We start from the raw sequence: 10,934 nt of genomic DNA on the forward strand, positions 1-10,934 counted from the left end.
GTTCTGAATCCTCTATTTTTGGTGGTTCTGAATCCTCTATTATTGATGGTTCTGAATCCTCTATTATTGCTGGTTCTGAATTCTCTAATATTGCTGGTTCTGAATTCTCTACTTTTGCTGGTTCTGAATCCTCTATTATTGGTGGTTCCGATTCCTCTATTGTTGCTGGTTCTGAATTCTCTATTATTGGTGGTTCTGAATCCTCTATTATTGGTGGTTCTGATTCCTCCATTCTTGCTGGTTCTGATTCCTCTATTATTGCTGGTTCTGAATCCTCTATTATTGCTGGTTCTGAATCCTCTATTGTTGGTGGTTCTGATTCCTCTATTATTGGTGATTCTGATTCCTCCATTTTTGGTGGTTCTGAATCCTCTATTATTGGCGGTTCTGAATTCTCTATTTTCGCTGGTTCTGAATCCTCTATTGTTGCTGGTTTTGATTTCTCTATTTTTGCTGGTTCAGATTCCTCTATTATTGGTGGTTCAGTTTCTTACATTGCTGCTGGTTCTGAATTCTCTATTACTGCTGGTTCTGAATCCTCTATTATTGGTGGTTCTGATTCCTCTATTATTGCTGATTCTGAATCCTCTATTTTTGCTGGTTCTGATTCCTCTATTGTTGCTGGTTCTGAATTCTCTATTATTACTGGTTCTGAATCCTCTATTTTTGTTGGTTCTGAATCCTCTATTATTGGTGGTTCTGATTCCTCTATTGTTGCTGGTTCTGAATTCTCTAATATTGCTGGTTCTGAATTCTCTACTTTTGCTGGTTCTGAATCCTCTATTATTGGTGGTTCCGATTCCTCTATTGTTGCTGGTTCTCAATTCTCTATTTTTGCTGGTTCTGAATTCTCTATTGTTGCTGGTTCTGAATCCTCTGTTATTGGTGGTTCTGAATCCTCTGTTATTGGTGGTTCTGAATCCTCTATTTTTGCTGGTTCCAAATCCTCTACTATTGGTGGTTCTGATTCCTCTATTGTTGCTGGTTCTGAATTCTCTATTATTGATGGTTCTGAATTCTCTATTTTTGATGGTTCAGATTCCTCTATTGTTGCTGGTTCTGAATTCTCTAATATTGCTGGTTCTGAATTCTCTGCTTTTGCTGGTTCTGAATCCTCTATTATTGGTAGTTCCGATTCCTCTATTGTTGCTGGTTCTGAATTCTCTATTTCTGCTGGTTCTGAATTCTCTATTGTTGCTGGTTCTGAATCCTCTATTATTGGTGGTTCTGAATCCTCTATTTTTGCTTGTTCTAAATCCTCTATTATTGGTGGTTCTGATTCCTCTATTGTTGCTGGTTATGAATTTTCTATTATTGGTGGTTCTGAATTCTCTATTATTGGTGGTTCTGATTCCTCTATTATTGCTGGTTTTGAATCCTCTATTATTGGCGGTTCTGTATTCTCTATTTTTGCTGGTTGTGATTCCTCTATTGTTGCTGGTTCTGATTTCTCTATTTTTGCTGGTTCAGATTCCTCTATTATTGGTGGTTCTGATTCCTCTATTATTGCTGGTTCTGAATCCTCTATTATTGGTGGTTCTGTTTCCACTGTTATTGGTGGTTCTGATTCCTCTATTATTGGTTGTTCTGATTCTCTATTTTTGCTGGTTCTGAATCCTCTATTATTGGTGTTTCTGAATTCTCTCTTATTGCTGGTTCTGAATTCTCTACTTTTGCTGGTTCTGAATCCTCTATTATTGGTGGTTGCGATTCCTCTATTGTTGCTGTTTCTGAATTCTCTATTTTTGCTGGTTCTGAATCCTCTATTTCTGCTGGTTCTGAATTCTCTATTATTGGTTGGTTCTGATTCCTCTATTATTGCTGGTTCTGAATCCTCTATGTTTGATGGTTCTGAATTCTCTATTGTTGCTGGTTCTGAATCCTCTATTATTGCTTGTTCTGAATCCTCTATTGTCCTTGTTTCTGAATCCTCTATTATTGGTGGTTCTGAATCCTCTATTGTTGCTGGTTCTGAATCCTCTATTATTGTTGGTTCTGAATCCTCTATTATTGGTGGTTCTGATTATTGTTGCTGGTTCTGAATTCTCTATTATTGGTGGTTCTGAATTCTCTATTATCGCTGGTTCCGAATCCTCTTTTATTGCTGGTTCTGAAATCTCCATTGTTGCTGGTTCTGATTCCTCTATTATTGCTGGTTCTGAATCCTCTATTATTGCTGATTCTGAATCCTCTATTTTTGCTGGTTCTGATTCCTCTTTTGTTGCTGGTTCTGAATCCTCTATGATTGGTGCTTCTGTTTCCACTGTTATTGGTGGTTCTGATTCCTCTATTATTGGTTGTTCTGATTCTCTATTTTTGCTGGTTCTGAATCCTCTATTGTTGGTGTTTCTGAATTCTCTCTTATTGCTGGTTCTGAATTCTCTACTTTTGCTGGTTCTGAATTCTCTATTGTTGCTGGTTCTGAATCCTCTATTATTGGTGGTTCTGAATCCTCTATTTTTGCTGGTTCTGAATCCTCTATTTTTGGTGGTTCTGAATCCTCTATTATTGATGGTTCTGAATCCTCTATTATTGCTGGTTCTGAATTCTCTAATATTGCTGGTTCTGAATTCTCTACTTTTGCTGGTTCCGATTCCTCTATTGTTGCTGGTTCTGAATTCTCTATTATTGGTGGTTCTGAATCCTCTATTATTGGTGGTTCTGATTCCTCCATTCTTGCTGGTTCTGATTCCTCTATTATTGCTGGTTCTGAATCCTCTATTATTGCTGGTTCTGAATCCTCTATTGTTGGTGGTTCTGATTCCTCTATTATTGGTGATTCTGATTCCTCCATTTTTGGTGGTTCTGAATCCTCTATTATTGGCGGTTCTGAATTCTCTATTTTCGCTGGTTCTGAATCCTCTATTGTTGCTGGTTTTGATTTCTCTATTTTTGCTGGTTCAGATTCCTCTATTATTGGTGGTTCAGTTTCTTACATTGCTGCTGGTTCTGAATTCTCTATTACTGCTGGTTCTGAATCCTCTATTATTGGTGGTTCTGATTCCTCTATTATTGCTGATTCTGAATCCTCTATTTTTGCTGGTTCTGATTCCTCTATTGTTGCTGGTTCTGAATTCTCTATTATTACTGGTTCTGAATCCTCTATTTTTGTTGGTTCTGAATCCTCTATTATTTGTGGTTCTGATTCCTCTATTGTTGCTGGTTCTGAATTCTCTAATATTGCTGGTTCTGAATTCTCTACTTTTGCTGGTTCTGAATCCTCTATTATTGGTGGTTCCGATTCCTCTATTGTTGCTGGTTCTCAATTCTCTATTTTTGCTGGTTCTGATCTATTGTTGCTGGTTCTGAATCCTCTGTTATTGGTGGTTCTGAATCCTCTATTTTTGCTGGTTCTAAATCCTCTACTATTGGTGGTTCCGATTCCTCTATTGTTGCTGGTTCTGAATTCTCTATTATTGGTGGTTCTGAATCCTCTATTATTGCTGGTTCTGAATCCTCTATTATTGCTGGTTCTGAATCCTCTATTGTTGGTGGTTCTGATTCCTCTATTATTGGTGATTCTGATTCCTCCATTTTTGGTGGTTCTGAATCCTCTATTATTGGCGGTTCTGAATTCTCTATTTTCGCTGGTTCTGAATCCTCTATTGTTGCTGGTTTTGATTTCTCTATTTTTGCTGGTTCAGATTCCTCTATTATTGGTGGTTCAGTTTCTTACATTGCTGCTGGTTCTGAATTCTCTATTACTGCTGGTTCTGAATCCTCTATTATTGGTGGTTCTGATTCCTCTATTATTGCTGATTCTGAATCCTCTATTTTTGCTGGTTCTGATTCCTCTATTGTTGCTGGTTCTGAATTCTCTATTATTACTGGTTCTGAATCCTCTATTTTTGTTGGTTCTGAATCCTCTATTATTGGTGGTTCTGATTCCTCTATTGTTGCTGGTTCTGAATTCTCTAATATTGCTGGTTCTGAATTCTCTACTTTTGCTGGTTCTGAATCCTCTATTATTGGTGGTTCCGATTCCTCTATTGTTGCTGGTTCTCAATTCTCTATTTTTGCTGGTTCTGAATTCTCTATTGTTGCTGGTTCTGAATCCTCTGTTATTGGTGGTTCTGAATCCTCTATTTTTGCTGGTTCTAAATCCTCTACTATTGGTGGTTCTGATTCCTCTATTGTTGCTGGTTCTGAATTCTCTATTATTGATGGTTCTGAATTCTCTATTTTTGATGGTTCAGATTCCTCTATTATTGGTAGTTCCGATTCCTCTATTGTTGCTGGTTCTGAATTCTCTATTTCTGCTGGTTCTGAATTCTCTATTGTTGCTGGTTCTGAATCCTCTATTATTGGTGGTTCTGAATCCTCTATTTTTGCTTGTTCTAAATCCTCTATTATTGGTGGTTCTGATTCCTCTATTGTTGCTGGTTATCAATTTTCTATTATTGGTGGTTCTGAATTCTCTATTATTGGTGGTTCTGATTCCTCTATTATTGCTGGTTCTGAATCCTCTATTATTGGCGGTTCTGTATTCTCTATTTTTGCTGGTTGTGATTCCTCTGTTGTTGCTGGTTCTGATTTCTCTATTTTTGCTGGTTCAGATTCCTCTATTATTGGTGGTTCTGATTCCTCTATTATTGCTGGTTCTGAATCCTCTATTTTTGCTGGTTCTGATTCCTCTTTTGTTGCTGGTTCTGAATCCTCTATGATTGGTGGTTCTGTTTCCACTGTTATTGGTGGTTCTGATTCCTCTATTATTGGTTGTTCTGATTCTCTATTTTTGCTGGTTCTGAATCCTCTATTATTGGTGTTTCTGAATTCTCTCTTATTGCTGGTTCTGAATTCTCTACTTTTGCTGGTTCTGAATCCTCTATTATTGGTGGTTCCGATTCCTCTATTGTTGCTGTTTCTGAATTCTCTATTTTTGCTGGTTCTGAATCCTCTATTTCTGCTGGTTCTGAATTCTCTATTATTGGTTGGTTCTGATTCCTCTATTATTGCTGGTTCTGAATCCTCTATTTTTGATGGTTCTGAATTCTCTATTGTTGCTGGTTCTGAATCCTCTATTATTGCTTGTTCTGAATCCTCTATTTTTCTTGTTTCTGAATCCTCTATTATTGGTGGTTCTGAATCCTCTATTGTTGCTGGTTCTGAATCCTCTATTATTGTTGGTTCTGAATCCTCTATTATTGGTGGTTCTGATTATTGTTGCTGGTTCTGAATTCTCTATTATTGGTGGTTCTGAATTCTCTATTATCGCTGGTTCCGAATCCTCTTTTATTGCTGGTTCTGAAATCTCCATTGTTGCTGGTTCTGATTCCTCTATTATTGCTGGTTCTGAATCCTCTATTATTGCTGATTCTGAATCCTCTATTTTTGCTGGTTCTGATTCCTCTTTTGTTGCTGGTTCTGAATCCTCTATGATTGGTGCTTCTGTTTCCACTGTTATTGGTGGTTCTGATTCCTCTATTATTGGTTGTTCTGATTCTCTATTTTTGCTGGTTCTGAATCCTCTATTGTTGGTGTTTCTGAATTCTCTCTTATTGCTGGTTCTGAATTCTCTACTTTTGCTGGTTCTGAATTCTCTATTTTTGCTGGTTCTGAATTCTCTATTGTTGCTGGTTCTGAATTCTCTATTTTTGCTGGTTCTGAATTCTCTAATATTGCTGGTTCTGAATTCTCTACTTTTGCTGGTTCTGAATCCTCTATTATTGCTGGTTCCGATTCCTCTATTGTTGCTGGTTCTGAATTCTCTATTTTTGCTGGTTCTGAATTCTCTATTGTTGCTGGTTCTGAATCCTCTATTATTGGTGGTTCTGAATCCTCTATTTTTGCTGGTTCTGAATCCTCTATTTTTGGTGGTTCTGAATCCTCTATTATTGATGGTTCTGAATCCTCTATTATTGCTGGTTCTGAATTCTCTAATATTGCTGGTTCTGAATTGTCTACTTTTGCTGGTTCTGAATCGTCTATTATTGGTGGTTCCGATTCCTCTATTGTTGCTGGTTCTGAATTCTCTATTATTGGTGGTTCTGAATCTTCTATTATTGGTGGTTCTGATTCCTCCATTCTTGCTGGTTCTAATTCCTCTATTATTGCTGGTTCTGAATCCTCTATTATTGCTGGTTCTGAATCTTCTATTGTTGGTGGTTCTGATTCCTCTATTATTGGTGATTCTGATTCCTCCATTTTTGGTGGTTCTGAATCCTCTATTATTGGCGGTTCTGAATTCTCTATTTTCGCTGGTTCTGAATCCTCTATTGTTGCTGGTTTTGATTTCTCTATTTTTGCTGGTTCAGATTCCTCTATTATTGGTGGTTCAGTTTCTTACATTGCTGCTGGTTCTGAATTCTCTATTACTGCTGGTTCTGAATCCTCTATTATTGGTGGTTCTGATTCCTCTATTATTGCTGATTCTGAATCCTCTATTTTTGCTGGTTCTGATTCCTCTATTGTTGCTGGTTCTGAATTCTCTATTATTACTGGTTCTGAATCCTCTATTTTTGTTGGTTCTGAATCCTCTATTATTGGTGGTTCTGATTCCTCTATTGTTGCTGGTTCTGAATTCTCTAATATTGCTGGTTCTGAATTCTCTACTTTTGCTGGTTCTGAATCCTCTATTATTGGTGGTTCCGATTCCTCTATTGTTGCTGGTTCTCAATTCTCTATTTTTGCTGGTTCTGATCTATTGTTGCTGGTTCTGAATCCTCTGTTATTGGTGGTTCTGAATCCTCTATTTTTGCTGGTTCTAAATCCTCTACTATTGGTGGTTCCGATTCCTCTATTGTTGCTGGTTCTGAATTCTCTATTATTGGTGGTTCTGAATCCTCTATTATTGGTGGTTCTGATTCCTCCATTCTTGCTGGTTCTGATTCCTCTATTATTGCTGGTTCTGAATCCTCTATTATTGCTTGTTCTGAATCCTCTATTGTTGGTGGTTCTGATTCCTCTATTATTGGTGATTCTGATTCCTCCATTTTTGGTGGTTCTGAATCCTCTATTATTGGCGGTTCTGAATTCTCTATTTTCGCTGGTTCTGAATCCTCTATTGTTGCTGGTTTTGATTTCTCTATTTTTGCTGGTTCAGATTCCTCTATTATTGGTGGTTCAGTTTCTTACATTGCTGCTGGTTCTGAATTCTCTATTACTGCTGGTTCTGAATCCTCTATTATTGGTGGTTCTGATTCCTCTATTATTGCTGATTCTGAATCCTCTATTTTTGCTGGTTCTGATTCCTCTATTGTTGCTGGTTCTGAATTCTCTATTATTACTGGTTCTGAATCCTCTATTTTTGTTGGTTCTGAATCCTCTATTATTGGTGTTTCTGATTCCTCTATTGTTGCTGGTTCTGAATTCTCTAATATTGCTGGTTCTGAATTCTCTACTTTTGCTGGTTCTGAATCCTCTATTATTGGTGGTTCCGATTCCTCTATTGTTGCTGGTTCTCAATTCTCTATTTTTGCTGGTTCTGATCTATTGTTGCTGGTTCTGAATCCTCTGTTATTGGTGGTTCTGAATCCTCTATTTTTGCTGGTTCTAAATCCTCTACTATTGGTGGTTCTGATTCCTCTATTGTTGCTGGTTCTGAATTCTCTATTACTGCTGGTTCTGAATCCTCTATTATTAGTGGTTCTGATTCCTCTATTATTGCTGATTCTGAATCCTCTATTTTTGCTGGTTCTGATTCCTCTGTTGTTGCTGGTTCTGAATTCTCTATTATTACTGGTTCTGAATCCTCTATTTTTGTTGGTTCTGAATCCTCTATTATTGGTGGTTCTGATTCCTCTATTGTTGCTGGTTCTGAATTCTCTAATATTGCCGGTTCTGAATTCTCTACTTTTGCTGGTTCTGAATCCTCTATTATTGGTGGTTCCGATTCCTCTATTGTTGCTGGTTCTCAATTCTCTATTTTTGCTGGTTCTGATCTATTGTTGCTGGTTCTGAATCCTCTGTTATTGGTGGTTCTGAATCCTCTATTTTTGCTGGTTCTAAATCCTCTACTATTGGTGGTTCTGATTCCTCTATTGTTGCTGGTTCTGAATTCTCTATTATTGATGGTTCTGAATTCTCTATTTTTGATGGTTCAGATTCCTCTATTGTGGCTGGTTCTGAATTCTCAAATATTGCTGGTTCTGAATTCTCTACTTTTGCTGGTTCTGAATCCTCTATTATTGGTAGTTCCGATTCCTCTATTGTTGCTGGTTCTGAATTCTCTATTTCTGCTGGTTCTGAATTCTCTATTGTTGCTGGTTCTGAATCCTCTATTATTGGTGGTTCTGAATCCTCTATTTTTGCTTGTTCTAAATCCTCTATTATTGGTGGTTCTGATTCCTCTATTGTTGCTGGTTATGAATTTTCTATTATTGGTGGTTCTGAATTCTCTATTATTGGTGGTTCTGATTCCTCTATTATTGCTGGTTCTGAATCCTCTATTATTGGCGGTTCTGTATTCTCTATTTTTGCTGGTTGTGATTCCTCTATTGTTGCTGGTTCTGATTTCTCTATTTTTGCTGGTTCAGATTCCTCTATTATTGGTGGTTCTGATTCCTCTATTATTGCTGATTCTGAATCCTCTATTTTTGCTGGTTCTGATTCCTCTTTTGTTGCTGGTTCTGAATCCTCTATGATTGGTGGTTCTGTTTCCACTGTTATTGGTGGTTCTGATTCCTCTATTAGTGGTTGTTCTGATTCTCTATTTTTGCTGGTTCTGAATCCTCTATTATTGGTGTTTCTGAATTCTCTCTTATTGCTGGTTCTGAATTCTCTACTTTTGCTGGTTCTGAATCCTCTATTATTGGTGGTTCCGATTCCTCTATTGTTGCTGTTTCTGAATTCTCTATTTTTGCTGGTTCTGAATCCTCTATTTCTGCTGGTTCTGAATTCTCTATTATTGGTTGGTTCTGATTCCTCTATTCTTGCTGGTTCTGAATCCTCTATTTTTGATGGTTCTGAATTCTCTATTGTTGCTGGTTCTGAATCCTCTATTATTGCTTGTTCTGAATCCTCTATTTTTCTTGTTTCTGAATCCTCTATTATTGGTGGTTCTGAATCCTCTATTGTTGCTGGTTCTGAATCCTCTATTATTGTTGGTTCTGAATCCTCTATTATTGGTGGTTCTGATTATTGTTGCTGGTTCTGAATTCTCTATTATTGGTGGTTCTGAATTCTCTATTATCGCTGGTTCCGAATCCTCTTTTATTGCTGGTTCTGAATTCTCCATTGTTGCTGGTTCTGATTCCTCTATTATTGCTGGTTCTGAATCCTCTATTATTGCTGATTCTGAATCCTCTATTTTTGCTGGTTCTGATTCCTCTTTTGTTGCTGGTTCTGAATCCTCTATGATTGGGGCTTCTGTTTCCACTGTTATTGGTGGTTCTGATTCCTCTATTATTGGTTGTTCTGATTCTCTATTTTTGCTGGTTCTGAATCCTCTATTGTTGGTGTTTCTGAATTCTCTCTTATTGCTGGTTCTGAATTCTCTACTTTTGCTGGTTCTGAATCCTCTATTATTGGTGGTTCCGATTCCTCTATTGTTGCTGTTTCTGAATTCTCTATTTTTGCTGGTTCTGAATCCTCCATTTCTGCTGGTTCTGAATTCTCTATTATTGGTTGGTTCTGATTCCTCTATTATTGCTGGTTCTGAATCCTCTATTTTTGATGGTTCTGAATTCTCTATTGTTGCTGGTTCTGAATCCTCTATTACTGCTTGTTCTGAATCCTCTATTTTACTTGTTTCTGAATCCTCTATTATTGGTGGTTCTGAATCCTCTATTGTTGCTGGTTCTGAATCCTCTATTATTGTTGGTTCTGAATCCTCTATTATTGGTGGTTCTGATTATTGTTGCTGGTTCTGAATTCTCTATTATTGGTGGTTCTGAATTCTCTATTTTTGCTGGTTCTGAATCCTCTTTTATTGCTGGTTCTGAATTCCCCATTGTTGCTGGTTTTAATTCCTCTATTATTGCTGGTTCTGAATCCTCTATTATTGGTGGTTCTGAATCCTCTATTATTGATGGTTCTGAATCCTCTATTATTGCTGGTTCTGAATTCTCTAATATTGCTGGTTCTGAATTCTCTACTTTTGCTGGTTCTGAATCCTCTATTATTGGTGGTTCCGATTCCTCTATTGTTGCTGGTTCTGAATTCTCTATTATTGCTGGTTCTGAATCCTCTATTATTGCTGGTTCTGAATCCTCTATTATTGGTGGTTCTGATTCCTCCATTTTTGGTTGTTCTGAATCCTCTATTATTGGCGGTTCTGAATTCTCTATTTTCGCTGGTTCTGATTCCTCTATTGTTGCTGGTTCTGATTTCTCCATTTTTGCTGGTTCAGATTCCTCTATTATTGGTGATTCTGTTTCTTCCATTGCTGCTGGTTCTGAATTCTCTATTACTGCTGGTTCTGAATCATCTATTATTGGTGGTTCTGATTCCTCTATTATTGCTGATTCTGAATCCTCTATTTTTGCTGGTTCTGATTCCTCTATTGTTGCTGGTTCTGAATTCTCTTTTATTACTGGTTCTGAATCCTCTATTTTTGCTGGTTCTGAATCCTATATTATTGGTGGTTCTGATTCCTCTATTGTTGCTGGTTCTGAGTTCTCTAATATTGCTGGTTCTGAATTCTCTACTTTTGCTGGTTCTGAATCCTCTATTATTGGTGGTTCCGATTCCTCTATTGTTGCTGGTTCTGAATTCTCTATTTTTGCTGGTTCTGAATTCTCTATTGTTGCTGGTTCTGAATCCTCTATTATTGGTGGTTCTGATTCCTCTATTGTTGCTGGTTCTGAATTCTCTAATATTGCTGGTTCTGAATTCTCTACTTTTGCTGGTTCTGAATCCTCTATTATTGGTGGTTCCGATTCCTCTATTGTTGCTGGTTCTGAATTCTCTATTTTTGCTGGTTCTGAATTCTCTATTGTTGCTGGTTCTGAATCCTCTATTATTGCTGGTTCTGAATCCTCTATTATTGGTGGTTC

At 37.3% G+C, this 10,934-nt stretch overlaps 1 protein-coding gene across 1 annotated transcript; it reads right to left on the reverse strand.

The window, feature by feature from the left end:
• Positions 1-1,297: 1,297 nt before the first annotated feature.
• On the reverse strand, positions 1,298-3,534 carry LOC137376903 (uncharacterized). The gene is made up of 3 exons (XM_068045860.1): positions 3,301-3,534; positions 2,579-2,908; positions 1,298-1,570 (listed from the first exon to the last, which is right to left on the reverse strand). Exons 1-3 carry the CDS (start codon positions 3,532-3,534, stop codon positions 1,298-1,300), a joined length of 837 nt encoding a protein of 278 aa, XP_067901961.1.
• Between the last annotated feature and the right edge of the window lie 7,400 nt (positions 3,535-10,934).

Source organism: Heterodontus francisci, chromosome 14 (genome assembly GCF_036365525.1).
Source record: "Heterodontus francisci isolate sHetFra1 chromosome 14, sHetFra1.hap1, whole genome shotgun sequence".
NCBI classification, from domain to species: domain Eukaryota; kingdom Metazoa; phylum Chordata; class Chondrichthyes; order Heterodontiformes; family Heterodontidae; genus Heterodontus; species Heterodontus francisci.

Bases quoted from the DNA above. Each gene is read 5' to 3' on its own strand.
- LOC137376903 (XM_068045860.1), bottom strand. From the start codon at position 3,534: ATGGAGGAATCAGAATCACCAATAATAGAGGAATCAGAACCACCAACA. The intron at 2,909-3,300 runs GCAACAATAGAT...CCAATAATAGAG, and splicing joins TAACAGAGGATTCAGAACCA to GAATCTGAACCAGCAAAAAT. The intron at 1,571-2,578 runs GTAGAGAATTCA...CCAATAATAGAG, and splicing joins AGGAATCGGAACCAGCAAAA to GAATCAGAACCACCAATAAC.